At 42.0% G+C, this 18067-nt stretch overlaps 1 protein-coding gene across 1 annotated transcript in view; it reads left to right on the forward strand.

Annotated features, from left to right (window-relative positions):
- RPN1 (ribophorin I) overlaps positions 1–11732 on the forward strand; it is an 18158-nt gene extending 6426 nt beyond the window's left edge. Inside the window, exons 3-10 of the mRNA XM_015426077.1 lie at positions 1377–1431; positions 2783–2992; positions 4519–4711; positions 6793–6892; positions 7120–7258; positions 7535–7654; positions 8859–9104; positions 10065–11732. Coding sequence (XP_015281563.1) covers positions 1377–1431; positions 2783–2992; positions 4519–4711; positions 6793–6892; positions 7120–7258; positions 7535–7654; positions 8859–9104; positions 10065–10247 — 1246 coding nt within the window. The 3' untranslated portion in view covers positions 10248–11732. The remainder of the gene's footprint in view (positions 1–1376; positions 1432–2782; positions 2993–4518; positions 4712–6792; positions 6893–7119; positions 7259–7534; positions 7655–8858; positions 9105–10064) is intronic.
- Positions 11733–18067: the final 6335 nt, after the last annotated feature.

An 18067-nucleotide genomic window follows, 5' to 3' on the forward strand; every position in this document is an offset into this window, starting at 1 on the left:
GTTATTAAAAAGGCACGTCTGGAATAAGGTCACTCTGTGACTGTGATCACTATTTATTACTTTTGTAGTACCAGCTACATGCTAAGTGCTTCACAAAACACAGGTTATATGATGCTGTTGTGAGAGGATTTATAGGTAGACCACAGAACAGCAAGAAAAAGCTAGTGAGGAATGGGGTGATTCGGGTGCTGCCTTTGTTCTCTCTCCAATTTGCCAGTACATGGGCCGAGTTCAGACTGGCAGTTTGGCCCGGCAGCCAAACGTTTCAGGAGCATTTCAGTAGTGGATTAAAGGGGCGGGTTCACACAGGCACATCTGTTAGGCGTCCCCCAGCTGTACTCAAGCCGTCTTGTGCCGCTTCCCTCCTGATTTTAAAAAGTACCAGGTGGAAGTGGTAGCAAACCGTGTGTAGAGCGGGTTGATTCCAGTTCCCTGATGTGTGAACGCAAGCACTGCTAAGGCGGGAACTACCCGCAGTTATTGATAATAGGCAGTGGCTGTTTCCGCGGCAGGCACCCATGCACATAGGCGCATGCAGCAGAGTGCAGAAACAGCCGCTAACAGCCCACCAAGGGCGGGCCGACAGTGCGAACGCTCCCTTGCAAATGCCGCAAACAAGCCGTTCCCAGTCTGTTCCGGGTCTTCTTGGCCACAACTCCCTAGCGCTTCAAATTGCCAGTCCGAACTCGGCCATGAAGTAGCAATGTTTCAGTTCTGGAAGAATTTAGGTTCTGTTTTCAAAGGGCCTCTGAGAGAGGTCCATCTGCAAGTACAGAACCTGCAGAAACACACTTGCAGTTTTGAAAAATGTTTAGCTGTCATGGCTACATTAAAAATTTGTTTCATGTGTCTATCTGATGCCTCAGAATCTAAATAAAAGCTGTAAGAGCTACTTACTCTTTCCTCCATAGATAGCATTCTCAGACCCAAAACACAACCCAGCCTTTGCACAACAGTGTTTCTTGTTCAACACTGCGGTCATTGTCAGATTTTGCCAGGTGTGTTGCACAGTGCTCTGTTGTATCTTTCATGAGAAGCTGAAGGAGCAGGAAATTGTGTTTTGCTTGCCAGTTTCTAGACTGGTCCACTTTCTGTATGATATCGGCCCAAAGGAGCCAATCTGGTGGGCGTAGCTTTTTTTGTTTTAGTGTCATTTGAATTCAGCTAGAAAGATTTGCATTGTACATGATCCCTAGTCCGGTCATGCTGTGCCCTCCTTCAGTGGCTTGTGCGTGTGGAACAATTATTTTGGGATAACTGTCCTTACCTTCAGGGTGGGTTAGGCAACATAGGAAGAACTGCACTCCCATAATAGAACGCAGCTGGCTCTTAACCTGTTGTAACTTTGCTCTTCATTGTCCCATGCTGTTTCTCAGAACTAACATTGTTGTTGTATTTCCGCTGAATGTGGAAGTTCTTTTTAACTGGAATGTCAGTGTTCAGAAGCGGCATACTTCTGATTTCTTGATGCTGGGGGCAAACTGAGGAGGGCTGTTACAATTTGCCCTGCTTATGGCTTTACAATAGGCATTTTAGCTCAGCACTGTTGGAGGCTGTGAACTAGACAGGTATGGTCAGCTGTAGTTTCAAGGAGTCCTCTAGAAGCAATTGTACCTCTGCTATCTGATTTCCCTGATAATTGTAAGAGGAAAATCATGTTTGAGATAAAGCTTTGCGATATCTTTATTTATATAGAGTCCTCTTGGAAACTATTGACCTGGCCACTTCAGAAAATATAATAAAATATGAATGTTCCTACATAATACAGTGTCGTCGAAACACAATTTAAAAAGTTTAAAGAAGATGGGGAAATGAAATACCTGGGATGCAGAAAATTTCTTAAGCCGGTTTTTAAATATAACAAATAACTGGAAGGAGCAAGCTTCACTCTGAGAGCCCATGTAGCAAAGGCCTGATTGCTTGTCAGTTTAAGACAGTTTAAGACATGGTGAGACTGCTGAACAGCAGTTGGTATCTCTGGTTGCAGCTGAATACACATACTGGTTGTTGCCAAAATCATTGTGTGTGTGTACAGAGTCATCATAAGAGAGTGGGATTTATATTCCAGTCTGTAGTCTGGATCCTTGCGCAATGATGCTTGCTCTTTTGATTTTCTTTTCTTCCGAATCCACAACTTTTAAAGAAACACAGCCTCCCAGGAAGCTGAGGAATCGCTTTGTGTCCTGCTGATCATTCACACAGTGCATGACTTACCATAGGGAAATATTCCTCAGAAATGCCCTACCTTAGCATCTTTAAATTGGAGGGTCTGTGGGCTTCATTAAAGGAAAAAACTACTCCTAATTTGAATTGTTTTAAATTCTGAAGGATGAAGCACCCCACATAGAGGTCTGTGTAAATTTTAGGTTAAGCCATGGGCTGTGCTCTGTTGAGCTGGAACAGGAGAAGCAAGCAGCCCGTGCTCTGTACTTGGGAAGCAAAAGGGGTTGTTTTACATAAAACCAGAGGACTGCTGCAAAGGATACAGAGCATTGCATTCACAACACTCAAGATGATAAGGGTGTGAGAAAGTGACATCTTGTGGTCATGATAGAGAACTCCTCTGTGTATCCTGTCCTTTAAGAAATTGTGACTGAATTTACCTTTCTGGACCTTCTAAACAGAGTTACAGCTGATTCGTAGCTGATTAAACTTTAGAGTAGCCTTTCAAAAGTGAGGTGTGTCAGTGGCTAATAAACTGTACTGTAAATGGTTTGTTTGATAAGTAAGGGAAGAATTTTTAAACGTGTTTAGTTTCTTCACTATATTTTTCTCTGCTTAGGACACCCTTAAGGTCCACTATGAAAACAACAGCCCGTTCCTGACTATCACAAGCATGACTCGCGTTATTGAAGTTTCACACTGGGGTAATATTGCTGTTGAAGAGACTATTGACTTGAAGCATACAGGAGCTGTGCTCAAAGGGCCTTTCTCCAGATATGACTACCAAAGGCAGCCAGACAGTGGAATATCTTCTGTGAAATCTTTTAAGGTTTGTTGTTCCATTTATTTCATATTTCTCCATGTGTTGTTAGAAATGTCACCGTACTGCTGTTGTTCCTTGTTCTCTCTCTTCCTTTCCTCTTGCAGAATGTGAGAGGGAGGAGCCAAGTGACAGGTGGGCTGGGCGGGTTACCATGCAGGAAGCCTGGTTCTCTCTCCTTGTCTTCTTTTTGAAGAGTGTGATCAAAACCCTGAGCCCTTTGATCCCCAATCTGACCTTTTCCACATGGTGATGATTTTGCTGTGGAAGCCCCTGTGTCATGGAGGCTACTGATGCAGCTTAATTGTGGTGGGGGTCTTTTTCCGAGGGGTTCTTTAACCAGTTATCTGGTAGCTTTGATCAGGCTCGCTTCCTCCCGGCGCCATTCCACACACAACAGCCACCCCGGCTTTGCTGTGATTTTCTCAAAACATTATAGCAAAGCAGTTTTTGGAAAGAGAGCACAAAAGACGAGGACAACTCTGGTGGTGCACAGAAGAACCATGATGTTTGTGAGGAAGCAGGGAAAAAACCCTGCTTCCCAATAGCTAGCACCCAAGCCAGGTCAAATAACACAGGTGTGACATTTTCTTAGTAAAATTGGCAGCGGTACTTAAAGCCTGATCCTAAGCACACTTACTTACAAGTAAATTGACTGGAATTAATATGATAAAGGGGCTCTGGGAGACCCCTGCAGATTCATCCTCAGAAATCCACACATGAAGTCTTTGGCACAATTCCTTAAGCAGCTTTCCTACTCAACTGAACCTAAGCACACACAACTGGAATTGAAGGCATAGCTTATCCTCCCTCTCCTCCCCTCTTGTTGACTCCTGTTATTTATTTATTTAGATTTATCTTACTTCAATTATACCCTATATTTCTTCTCAATGGGGACCCAAAGCAGCTTACAGCTTTCTCCTTGACTTCATTTTATCCTCACAATAACCCTGTGAGGTAGGTTAGACCTGAATTTTGTGACTGGTTCAAATTTATTTCAGATTTTAGCTTGTCAGCTCTGAGACAGGGACACGTTCTCACTAAAGTGTTGTGCACATTGATAGTAACTTATAAGCAACAATAATACATCACATTGAGTTAAAGTTTGTTTGGAATCAACAAACAAGGAGGGAGAGAAGCCATAGATCAGATTAACTAAGGCATGTTGGAGAATATTTGTGATGGTATGACATCAAGTTAGTGAGGCCTGATAAATATACACCTAAGAATCACGGTGGTGTCTGTTAGCCATTTTGTGATTAGTCTAAAGGTTTCAGAAGGCTTTGAAGACATTTTCATGTATGCGTTTTGGGGGGGGTTACTTTAGGGCAGGGGGCTGGACCAGGTGACCACAGTCCTTTCCAAATTGACGTAGGATACAATATAAACTTAATCCTTTGGTTTGCTGCCCTATGTGGATAGATATAACTTTTTACACTGTGATCTCACAAATGCTGATTTGGGGAGGGGATCAGTGTGCTGTTGCCCTGTCTTTGTGAAAACGTATGGAATGCTTATTTATGTTGCTTTTGTAGACTATTCTTCCAGCTGCTGCTCAGGATGTATATTACAGAGATGAAATTGGCAACATATCTACCAGTCATCTTCTTGTCCTGGATGACTCAGTGGAGATGGAGATTCGTCCTCGTTTCCCCCTGTTCGGTGGTTGGAAGACTCACTACATAATTGGTTATAACCTGCCAAGCTATGAATACCTCTTTAATCTTGGTAGGTTTTCCTTGGTAAGGTAGTGACATCCCAAGCTAATAGGAACATAGTATGTCTCTAAAGGTAATGGGATCAGTCTGGTTCAGTGGGTGCACCTCTGAGCTGAATGTCACATTTGAGATGCTGAAGAATCTGTTTTCCTTGTTCATTATTACTTTCTATAGTACTATACAGTTGTACATCCTAAGCCTCATGATTGTAAGGGTTATCGAAACCATGCAGACTGGACCTGAAAAGCGTCTGTACTTTGCGTAGTTATCATGCCCTTCTTCAAAGCATTCAAACAAGTATGCTTCTTCTAGCTCTGTTACTCACTTCCAGTTTCTTGTTCTCTTCTGGCACCATATTGTCCCTTTCAGAAACGCCTAAATTATATATACGTGGTTCATCCAAAACCAAAGCTATTTCTGCTTGGGAGCAGAATTTTTAAAGTTTTGTTCTGAATGTGCCATCAGTCTGCATGACATTTTTGCAGAGTATAAGAAGATTGGTCCCTGCTATGAGAAGCTGACACTAAAATTTGACAGATGGGAATAAACAGGAGGAAATGCACAGTTGTTCCGCTTAGGCTTAATTTGAGCAGGAAAAGTGGGTTGAATCAAATTCTTATTGGAAAAGTAAGGTTTGAAGAGGGTTTTAGAGGAAGTAAAAGAGATGACACCAAATGAGAAGGGAGCAGTCACTGGAGAAGACCCTGATGCTGGGAAAGATTGAAGGTCAAAGAAGACGGGGACGGCAAAGGATGAGATGGTTAGACAGTGTCATAGATGCAACGAACATGAAATTGAGCAAACTTCAGAGGACAGCAGAAGACAGGAGGGCCTGGCGGGAGCTGGTCCATGGGGTCGCGAAGAGTCGGACTCGACTGTGTGACTGAACAACAACAAAAAAGATGACGTCACACACGTTCTGGGAGGCAGAAAGGAAGAGAGGGCAAACAAGTGTGGGGGAGCTGGAAACTGTCGGACAGCTGAAAGTGGGGGAGCTGAAGGTATTTGAATGTATTTGAAGATGGGAGAGGAGAGGCAAGAGAAGGCAAGGCCATGGATGTCATTAAAGTTAAAAACAAGGAGAGGCATCATGTAGTCTGAATGGCTAGAGAAGCAGATGTTTTCTTCAATAAAGTGTGGCATAGAGGTGCGAGGATCAAGGTGCATCCGTGGAGGACCAAAGAGGACAAGGTGGCAGTGATCAAGGTCAGAGAGAACCAGAGTTTTTCCTGGGGTGGCATGTGTGTGGAAGGAGAGTCATTGTTTTAAGGTTGTGAAAGGAAAAGTCACGCAGCCTGGCTTACAGACTGAATATGAGGAGCAAAACCAGAAACAAGCCCCCGAACAGTGTTAAGACTTCGTGTCTCTTCTGTGAGGTGTGTGATTATGTCCGTCACGTGGCGTGTGCACGAGAACAGGAAGACTGTTGCAGGGGAAGGATTGGAAGTACAGTCTTGGATATGCTGAATTTGAGATGGTGGTGAGATTTCCAAGCGGAAATGTCAGACAGGCAATTAAGACATGTAGGTTTAGATGGAAGAAGAAAGCCCGGAGCAGAACATCTGCTGCTGCTGCTGCTTTATACCAAATCAGACCACTGGCCCGTCAGTATCAGCACTGTCTACTTTGATTGGCAGCAGTTCTCCAGGGTTTTGGGTTTTCACATCACCTGCTACCTGATCTTTTAAATTGGAGATTGAAGCTGGATCTTTGTGTGGGACAGATGTTTGAACACTGGGTCATAATGCCCCTCCTCCACATGAACCAAAGACTTTGGAGAGGGGTAGAGCTGGGTTTCATTAGCCGTATAGGTGGTCCTGAACGCCAGGGGGTTTGATGAGATGTGAATAGAGAGGATGCAAGAGGACTCAAGACAAACTCCTGGGGGATCCCCGTGCAGAGAGGGAAAGCAGCAGAACAGCTTCCTCTTCTCTGTTGCAATCTGCCTGTATTACAACCATTTCCTGGGGTGCTTAATGTCTTTTGTGACTGTGTCTCTAGAATCCTATTCTTTTACCCAATATGGCTTCTGTTGCTGGCATACTTAGATATAGAAAAAAATGATGGACACCTGCTGTCCTTGTTTTCAAGGTGATCAGTATGCTCTGAAGATGAGATTTGTTGACCATGTATTTGATGAGCAAGTTACAGATTCACTGACGGTGAAAATAATTCTTCCAGAAGGTGCCAAGTAAGTATCAGTATGGTGATTCATGTCGTATTTGTCTGTTGAGGACTTAAGACTCTTTGAGTGAATGTCAGTCATAAAGCTGTAATTATTTGGTATAAGCATGCAACATCCTTGTGTTGCAATATGCTTTCTTATGTGATATTATCTCCCCCCCTCCATTGTGCGTGTATGAATATATGTTTAGGGTTTGTTTCCTCTAGGATTCATGTACCTAACTCTGCCTGCAGGAATATCCATGTGGACAGTCCATATGAAATCAGCCGGGCTCCTGATGAGCTTCATTATACCTACTTGGACACATTTGGCCGGCCAGTCATTGTAGCGCACAAGAGCAACCTAGTAGAGCAGCACATTCAGGATATCGTGGTAAGCATATTCCTTTTGTTTGTCCTTCCCTTCCCTTTAATGGTATGGCTCTTTTGACCACAGCCTTAAGCCTATTTTCATTTGTTGAGTTTTACAGTCTTGAACTTTGCAAGCTAAAGAGCTTTTAATTTGTTGCAACTTGAGATGGTTGATATCCTTACTATTGCTTATATTTTGACACTGCAGCTTGTTTTTGTTTGAGGATCCTGTACTGGATAAAAGGGCCAGAGTAATCAGATGCCCTCTGACTCCCTTTTTTTGTCTGATGTTTTGTAGGTGCACTACAACTTTAACAAGGTCTTGATGCTGCAGGAGCCTCTGCTGGTAGTTGGAGCCTTCTACATCCTGTTCTTTACTGTGATTCTCTATGTGAGGCTTGACTTCTCCATTACTAAGGTACCACAATACGAGCTTGCAAGAGCATGATTGGACAGGGGAAAGGAGAATGAATCTTATTGATTTGGATCCTCCGGATACCTTTCATTGATATAATGGCCGTGAGACCAGCAGAAGAGCATTAATTGCTGTCATGGAGAAGCCTGGTGCTAAGACAACTTGATTGTTCTAAACTGCTGCTAGCACTACAGGCTGCAGTCCACGCCTAGGGATAAAGTCCTGCATGCCTCCATTCAGATGGCTCAAGCTAGAAAGTTTTTGATCAGGCTCCACATGCAAGCATGATGATCCTCTTTGCTCATTCTCCAGTGTAGTTTAAGCCAACCGAACAGTGTAGTTTAAGCCTAAGATTCATTTCTGTTCTGTTAGTACTCGACAGTATCCAACCCACTGTTTTCTGTGGTCTTCGCATCAAACATGTCCGAGTGCGAGATGTTGCTGGTTTGAGGTAGTACTGCCAACCTTTTAATAATAACTAGTCCCCTAAGTGTATCATACCAGTCTTCTGTTCCGTTGCTTCCCTTTAACTATTAATCAGTTGAATTTGTTGACTCCATTCATACCCTGCTTTTCTTCCCTATGGGGTCTCAAAGTGGCTGACAACACTCTCCCCTTCTCCATCTTAAACTGTGTATTTACTGATGTATTACGTAACCTTTTTATGCAATGTCCTGAGGGCTAATAATAGTTCCTTTCCAAAGGCAAGTCTATTTGAAGTGCTTTTACAAATCGTTGGAGTGAAGAAATGAACAGGTCTGACCTTGCCTTTGCAGAGGCTTGCCCAGATACAGCCACAGCCTTTTGTCTTTAATCATTAGTGACTGAGATGGCTGTCTTCATAGTAGTGCCTTCAGCCTAGTTCATCCTGACTGACGAAGTGGATATCCTGGTTTATCTTGAATTGCAAGCCCATCTAATGTTGCTTCTGGTAACTCATTTGATAAAAAGTTGTAAATTTGTCGTGATCCTGCTGTGCCAGTTAGCCAGTGGGGTGAGTAAGAGACTGAGCTGATGTCAACCACTTTTTCCTCAGCTTCAGACACTCACTGCAGAATGGAGATACTACTGTCCTACCTTATAAGGTTGTCGTAAGAGTTGCAGCAAGTGCCCGCAAAGTGATTTAATCCCTTGAAATGTCCCGCATGAATTCTGAATATTAATAACGCCAAGTTTGCACTCATGGTAAACCTTTGCTGTCCTTCAGGATCCAGCAGCAGAAGCTAGGATGAAGGTGGCTTGCATTACAGAGCAAGTTCTTACCTTAGTGAACAAGAGACTTGGCCTGTACCGCCATTTTGACGAATCTGTGAATAAGTACAAGCAGTCACGGGATATATCCACCCTGAACAGTGGCAAAAAATCTCTGGAGACTGAACACAAGGCCTTAACCAGTGAAATAGCTTCGTTGCAGTCAAAACTGAAGGCAGAAGGCTCCGACTTGTGTGACAAAGTAAGAAACTGTTGCCTGTCTCAGCTGCTGATCTTCTTAGTCTTGGGAGCTTGTGTTCTTATGTCACTCCTGCTGGACACATTCAGGGTACACAGTTAACTTGAGTGTATTTTGTTGTGTCGAGCGCTCTACTTCTTATGTTCAGTATTATTTTTTTAAAAAAAGCATTGCTTGGAGGCCTCTGTCCTTCCTAATGGTTGAGAGAACCCTGAGATCCAGGTATTGGTCTGTAACTCTTGGGAAGCAGGAGAAAAGCTCCCAAATGCTCAGTGTCCTTAAATAAATGTATTGCCAGCTGTAAAGGATTTAGATTAGAGCTGGTGATGAATGCAGCTCTCTGTCCCAATCTATAGGAAGAGGAAATGTCCTAGTCACTCTGCATTGACCACTTTTACCTGCATGTTCAGGCGTAACTTGCTGTTGGACAACTCTTAATAAATTCTGTTCACTCAGCTGCTGTTAGCAGAGGAAGAGTTAAAAGCCAAAAAGAATTTTAAACAGGTAACAGTAAGCCAGTACTGGCTGTACTCTGGAAGTTGTAAAGACTCTGACAACTATGACTGTTGCTGGAGTTTCATAGCTCTGTTGGGAATCCATGTTTAGTGATGTCAGCTAGTACTGTAATGACTGTGGGGAGCCTGTAACATTATTTCATCCTGTTTGTGGGTATAGTACAGTTTGACAGGTAGAATCCTAGAATCACAGAGTTGGGAGGGGCCATACAGGCCATCTAGTCCAACCCCCCCTGCTCAATGCAGGATCAGCCTGCAGTATCCCTGACAAGTGTAATTGTTTGCTTTCATTCCAGCACATCTGCTACTTGAAGAAGCTTGTTAGTTTTAAGGAATGGCCTCTAGTGTGCATTGGAAAGCTTACTGCTTCTGTGTTCTAAAACTTAATAGCATTGCTTTGAGTTTCATCCCGTTCTCTGACACTGTTTTGTTGTAAAATTTCTTCAAGGTCAGTGAAATTCAGAAACTTGACGGCCAAGTCAAGGAGCTGGTTCTAAAATCTTCTGTGGAGGCTGAGCGGCTGGTAGTCGGCAAGCTTAAGAAGGATACATACATAGAGAATGAGAAGCTGCATTCCAACAAGCGGCAGGAGCTGATCACCAAAATTGACAACATCCTTGATGCGTTATAACTTGGAAGTTAAAAAAATTTTAACATGGGGAAAGAGCTAAAGGCTGTTGAATGGGCATACTGAGCCTCTCCAAGTGGGGAATTGGCAGGGGTGGGGGAAGTCACTGGCTTATAAGATTGGGGCAAGGGAGAATTTTTGGAAATTGCTTTCTTTAAAATTTGGAGTAATTATTTTAGGGCCTGTTTGCGACGTGCACCTGCCTGGGAGAGGTGTGGCTTACTGTAACTATTGTCCTACTTATAAAGGGTAAACTGTTAGCAACATGGCTTCACAGTCTTGTCTGTTGATGTGCTGAAAGGAGCCTTTAGTTATCGGTAGGCAAGTGTGCATATGGGCCTTCTGCTGGCACTGAAAAGTCTCAACCAGGGAGGATAAACACAACTGGGTTGTTCAAAGGTTTGGTGGAAAATTCTTCTTCCGATCTTTGAATTTATACTTTTATATTTTGGAGACGGGGTGTAGATAAGGAACTTGAACAAAAGGAATTTTTTACAGTATTGTTGCAGAAGTTTTGATTCTGGCACCTGAACTTTCTGAGCCTCTTTGAAATTACAATATCGGGTAGCGTCCAGTGCAGGGGAAGGGTATGAGGTGAGATTAATTTGCTTATAAGCCTGTGCTTTTCCTCAGATGGTTTTTCCTTTTTGTTTTTTTAAAACAACATGTAGAAAAGACCAAACTGAAATAAAGTTTATGTCTGTTCTGCTTCTGGTTGTGTTTCAGGTCTAAAGCAAATTTCCTAAAGCTTTGAGCTTCTAAATTGAGCAGTACATCAGTTTGTGATGGCAATTTTTTGTATTGCTACTTACTTTAAAGATACCATTTTCTGATGTTTGTGGACTTTTAAACTAATTACTGCAAATATAATGATGGTATTAAACTGACTGAAGGAATAAATCAAACTCTCCTAAGGAAGCAGGGATAGATTGCTATGCATTAAGTTATATTACGGCACATAGCTCCTAGAATCTAGAGCATTCTTTAGTTACTATATAAGAACATATGAAATTAGTCCACTGTTCTGCATCACAGAATGACTAAGCAGAGTGCTGGACTAGAGGGACCACTGGTCTGATCCAGTGGGGCTAATCTTATGTCCTTATAATAGCACTGTGACACCTCTTCTCCACTCACAGAGTGCCTACCTCCCTGTACATCTCTCAAGTTCAGGGTTGCAAGTAGGTCCAATTGTCACATATTGCTGTCTTTTAATATCTATTTCACCTTTCGGGTCCCCTCTCTTACAAAGACATCGGCAGGGTACAAGGTAGCCCAGCCCCCTTTGATAACAGACCCTCACTCAAACGCTTCACTGAGTTATTGGGGTTGAGGGCACATACTTTCTTCCATTCACACACTGCCACCATTTATTCATATCCTAAAACATTAGACTGAGATCTTCACTGTGTCTTTCTTAGGGTTGCCAAGCCCTACCTTGGCCGCAGTGAGGGTAGTCCCGGCCCTCTCTTGAAGTTCTTTGATGCGCGCCACGATGACATCACCTGGAAGTGACGCCATTGCATTGGGCACGTTGGGGGCGGGACCACTATCATTCAAGGGAAAACCATAGAGTTTTCCCTCAAATGATAGTGTCCCCCTGCAACGTACCCAACATGATAATGTCACCGCCGGGTGATGTCATCACGCGGGGCCCGTCTCCATGCTCCTGGCACTTTGGGGGTGGGGTTCCCCCGGTGTCCCAATCCGGGCTGGCGGGGAACAGACCCATGGAGCGGGGATTTCCCTGCCCCCCCCCCCGGGGGACCTGGCAACCCTAGTCTTTCTTTCCCTGAGACACACAGCTCACAGAGTTAAATGAGTTAACTTTCATTTATGGTTTGAACATACACTGAAGAAAGTAAGGTCTGGGTTACAATGTTTCTTTCCCTTGAACTGTTTTCATTTGGGATCTTTGGTTACAGATTGGCTTTTGTTTCCGTTTAGTTTTAAGCTGATTTTAGCCTCAGCTTCACTCAGTCAGACATGCTCTTTACCCTCTTTGACTTCCTAGCTGCCAACTCCCCAACTGCCCTTTTCCAACTGTCTCTCCCCAACATTCCATCAGTTCTCATTGGTACCTCTCAGGGAGAGGTGCAACCTAACCTGTCCGCCATAAGCATTTATTTCAGGAGAAGTGCAAGTAACTTTTTGCATGGTGTCTGGATTGGGACAGAAGGAAGAATATAAATTCTCCGGATAACAGTCACTACACAGTAACAGGAAACTGGGATTTCTTCTCCAATTCTAGCTGGTAGTGCATTGGAGATAAGTAGAAGAAAACCATCTTTGCCAGACTGTTTATATGATTTATTTCCAAATACATTAAAACAAGTCCTTTCCTTTCCATTTTTAGTTGAAGAAGTGAGTGGTGGCAGATACATGGGCAACGATTGAAGGGTTTGCCTTCATTGTATTTATAACAACTTGAACTTTTTATTCTGGGTCTTCCCTCTTCATTTTTTTGTTTTATAATGCAGTATATTTTAAAATATGGCTGTTTGTTGCCAGACACAGATTTAAGACTGCCTTTGCAACTCCACACATTTGACTAGGCTCATAGTGCAGAGACTGGAAACTTCCTTGCCACTGCACTACCTTTAGATCTGCAGTGGCTGTCCTTTAAAAGGGTCTTGTGGAGAGTGCCCTAATAAGTATGTCTAGTCAGTATGAAACTCTTCACATGTAAATAAGATTCAGGCCTAAATTGGGCACCAGGTGGCGCTGAACTGCCTTTGCATGCCGGGGGCCAGTTTTCTTTTGACAAGAAATGATGTAGAAATTGAGACAAGTTTGATGTAGTAAAATACATGTATATTATATGCACACCTGATTTTTCAATCTACTCTCTGTCTACATTTTAGATGCCTAAGCCAAGTGGAAAAATAATTCTGCTCTTTTTTCTACCTTGACAATTTAATAAAATTTGAGAACTGCCTGTCACTATAACAGTTACCACAACCTTGTACAGAGAGGTTCTCTTGGTATGAAACTGAGGCTAGCAGCAACATGCTGAGGTATCAAGAACAAACTCCCAGTTTACCTTGGCTTCAGTATTAAATTAGATTTCTTTTACTCTTAAAGTATGTGTGTAGCATGATATCCCCTTTAATATTTCCTCTTGTCAGTGTGTAGCTTTCTGAGAAAATACCCCTATTGCTTGAGGATGAATTTAAATATCCCTGTCAGTTGGTTTGTAGAGCACTCTAAGATCTGGATTTTCTAGTCATGCACCCATATTATCAAAGCAGTTGTGAGGCTCTAAGTGCAAAACAAAGCCAATTGCATGGAAAATCCATACTGTGTTAAATTTGTCATCTGTCTGGTTTGGGAATAGACTCCTGCACACTTTTTTAATATAATTTTTTTATTTTAAACAAAATAATTGGCGCAACAAAACAAACCATCTGATAACTTCATATCAAATACAAAAAAATAATGCTGTTATATTATGGTAATGTTCCAACCAAAGGAGACACACAAACACAGAAAATATATAAACCCAACGAGAGATATAAATAGTTAAGGGAGAAAAAAAGACGAGGGGAGTGAGGGGGATGTGCTTCCATCTAGTTGGCTATAATTTTACATAATTTTAAATTGATTCCATTTCTGAGAAATAGTATCCTCTGACATAACTATTCAATACCTAAAGCAAATTTTCAGGTAAGGATCTCCATCCAATTAGAAACAATTTTCAACTGAGCTATATACTGAAAATTGTTTTAAATAATTTATAAAACTATTCCAAATTATCTTTTTCCCCCCTCCCCAGATTAATCTGATTTTATTTGTTAGTTTTTCAAGTGCCGCTATATTCCAAGGAAATCCCTTTAGCATTTTCCAACACTGGGCAATAAGCATCCTAGCTGCAACTAAAAGAATATGTGTTTTTTGTTTACATTGAAAATTTTCATTGGTAAACAAGTCGTGCTAATTCAATAGTAGGTTTTATTTGTTCCTGGGTTATTTTTGCAATCTCTGCAAAAATTGATTTTCAAAAATTTGCTACAACTGGTCAAGACCACCACATATAGATAAATGTCCCCAGTTCTCCACAGCCTCTCCAGCAGTTTTTACTATCTATTTTCATTAACTGGGGAGAAGTACCATCTTTGAGATGCCTTTAATGCATGTTCATGTAAAACTCTTGAAATTGATTTGAAAGGAAATGGTTGAAATATTTGTTTTCAGTCCTTATAATTAAGTTTAGTATTCAGTTCTATTTCCCAGTTCTTTCTAATCATCTGCACTGGAGTTTGACCCTGATTTAATAATATCCTATAAATTTCAGTAATTAATTTCCCCTTCTCCTTATCTATATTTTGAATTAATTCTTCAAATTCAGTTAATGGCCTGTTTAATTGATCTTTAGTTTTCTTCTTTTGGAGAAAATTTAAAATTTGATATGTTTCAACAGCCATTTTGTCCCTTCAGGAATCGTTCAGCTATTATTCAAGAGTGTCATATTTGCACCTATTAAGGTTATTTGATCCCTGGAACCATACTTTTTAACTGAAACAAATTTTGGATGATACAGAATGGGTGTCAATAGAGAAATTTCTGGGTATAATACCTTTTTCCATTTCCTCCATACCAAAATAGGGCAATGGAGTGTTGACGACGAGTTCAACTTGATTTTTTAAATAAAGGCATTATCATATAGTAAATGAAATGCCCCCATCTCTTGAAAATTAAATCTCTCTTACTCTAACCATCCTGTTTCCTTGTTGTTGTTCAGTCGCACAGGAACAAACAGGATTAAATGTCTCGGTGTGTATCATAATAAAGAGAAATATTTGGACTACCCCACCCTCCTCGAATAGCATAATACCTTAGGAGTTTTGTGGTTCTTGGCTTTTAGAATTAAAATGAAATTGATCGAATTTTAATTGCCAATCCTTCAGAATTTTATCCAATATCAGAAGGTAGCACCTAAAATAGAAAAGATAATTTTGGAAGAACAGACATTTTAATCACTACACCTTGAGTAGTCACAGCTGTTTTCTGCTTTGCCCATCTAATCAGATCCATTTTTATCTGTTTCCACAGTGTTTTATAGTTATATTGGTACATTTTATTTAGGTTTTTTGGAATCAATATTCCAAGGTATCTAAAACTTTTATGTACTGATTGTATATTTAGGGTATGGGAAGCTTTCAGTTGAGTTGTAGGGGAGATTCTATACACTTGTCAGGGATACTCTAGGCTGATCCTGTTTTGAGCAGGGGGTTGGATTAGATGGCCTGTATGGCCCTTTCCAACTCTGTGATTCTATGATTCAGTGTTGGTGCAGAGCATATTAGTCCTGTACACCTTGCTATATGGAAAGGGTGCCTTGGACTTGTATCACGGTCTATTAAGATGTGTGACTGCCACAAGAAATCTGTTGCTTTGGATGCGATTTATGAGAGAAGCAACAGCGCCTGTCCCCATTGGTTTGTTCTTTCACTAGTAGTCTGTCCCATTCTCATTTTGGCTTTGAAGTCTTGATGCATCTGTTCTGTAATTACAGCATGTTACCATTCAGGAGGCTAGTTCCATGCCAAGCAATGTTCATGCATGGCCCCAGGCAAGGAAAGCAGCCAAAAAAGGTAACAGGCAAATGTTCCATTGGCTCTTCTACATTTTTTTTTAAATCTAGCCAGTGTATGAAGGTGAGATATGGAATTCAGAATCTGCGTAGTCTTGGCTTCTAGCTTTAATAACACTTCTAAAGGGATATGTTGCCTAGTGGTAGAGCACATGCACAGATAGTCCAAGGTTGAACCTCTGCCATCTCCAGTTACAGGGGTCCCCAGACATCAGTTGTTAGGAAAGACCTTTCTGCCTGAGACCCTGAAAAGTTGCTGCTGGTCAGAGTAGATAATACCAGTGAGAGCAATCAGTGGGCTGTCTTTGTATTAAGGCAGTTTCATAGGCTGTGCTACTTACTGCATTTTTTGCTCCCAGTGCAGAATCTTTTCACAAAGTTTAACTATCTTTTAGGAGAAGGTAACAGAACTAGAAAAAATGCAGAGAAGCCGGTCTGGTATTTTGTGTTGCATCATATTGATACTATTTTTGGAGTCTTAAAAAACAATAATGATGGAGGGCATTGTAATGTCATCACTGGTACCCAAGGACACAAGTGCTGCTTCTCGTTTGAACAGTGCCCAGGGATTGAGCCTCCAGGGACTTCAGACCCCAGGATTGCTTAAAAGATATTTTTAATAATGTCATAAAGTAGTCTAGCCACAGAACCGCTGGCCAGTCTCTCTTTGTGCAATGGTGATCCCAAATGGAGTGCTATGAATGGGATCAATAAGCCTTGAGAAATGAAGCCATTTTATTGGAAGCATCTACCACTCTGCCCTTGGTGGGGAGGTCCTGTAAAGCACTGATTCCTTTCCTCCCCTGTCAAGAGCGGGACAGTGAAATTACGACAGGGAGAGGGAGTATAGATGTATTGGGATTCCCTCTACTACAGGTAAGGTAAAGGTAAAGGTTCCCTTGCTCGAAAGCCAGTCGAATCCGACTCTAGGGTTGTGGTGCTCATCTCCGTTTCAAAGCCGAAGAGCCAGCGCTGTCCGGAGACGTTTCCGTGTTCATGTGGCCGGCATGACTAAACACCAAGGCGCACGGAACGCTGTTACCTTTCGAACTGCTAGGTTGGCAGGAGCTGGAACTAGAGATGGGAGCTCACTCCATCATGCGGCACACTCGGGTCTCGAACTGCTGAACTACTGACCTTCCACAGCCTGCAGTTCAGCGTCTTAACCACTTGAGCCACCGCAGCTCAAGTACTTTACTACAGGTAAAGGGAATCCTAAATGCATCACCATTGTCCAGAAAGATTGGTCTCATTCTTGAGCCCTGATTGATTGCACAAAAGGGAAGGGATGTAGTATCAACTGTACTTTCCCCGTCTTTCAAGGAGGATGGCTACCCTTTATTATGGTAGCTGATCAATCTTTCTGAATGTATAGATATGCTTCCAGTTTTAAGCCCCAGGCATCAAAAAGTTTGGAATATGCTGACTTGAAGCAACTAAAGTTATTTCAATGCTATTTATCTTGGCTGGAACCAAACAAACAGCCCCTTAGTCTAGTACAGTCATCAGCAGTGGTGGCACACTTACACCTACGGCTCAGACCTGGCAACAAACCTGGATACTAACTCTGGGTCTCCATATCTACTCAGGCAGTATTATTACAGGAACTATGGACATCAACTGTACTGCCAGGAACTTGCTGATATATGCGCAATATGTGCAGTCATCTGGGAAGAAGACCCTTCTGCCATCTGTGTAGGACAAAACCGGTCAGCCTCTGTGCAAACGAATGAATGGGCACAAAACCTGGGGGAGAGAACTTCCACTGACCTCAAAGCTGCTATTCTTAAAGAACCAATGGGAAATGCCAGCAAAACATCTCCATAGATCTGTTAGTACCTAAAATGCTACAGCACAGTTTTTTGGATAATTAATAGATTAATATGGGTATCCCACTGGATTCTTTTTTTCATTGACAAAATTAGGAGCTGGTACTCTAGTATAATTTGGAGCTATGGCCTGTGGCTCAGGTGTACTGTGAGTAAAATCTAAATCCTCCAGAGCTAGGACCAAATTCTAGGTTAAGAAAAATATGCAGTTGTGTTGTGTGGACACAAAGTATGTTCATCTTTAGTGTGATATCTGCTTCCTGTAATTTTCCTGTTTCTTTTCTGAAGTGGGCAGGTGGACTTCTGGTCAAGCAAGTACAATATTAAAGAGACTTACTGAAGAAACGTGTCCAGTTCTGATGCTCCAAACTGGCATGACTCAGGATCATTTTTTTCTACTT

The sequence above is a fragment of the Gekko japonicus genome, unplaced genomic scaffold (assembly GCF_001447785.1).
Source record: "Gekko japonicus isolate JY-2015 unplaced genomic scaffold, Gekko_japonicus_V1.1 scaffold69, whole genome shotgun sequence".
Lineage (NCBI taxonomy): Eukaryota > Metazoa > Chordata > Lepidosauria > Squamata > Gekkonidae > Gekko > Gekko japonicus.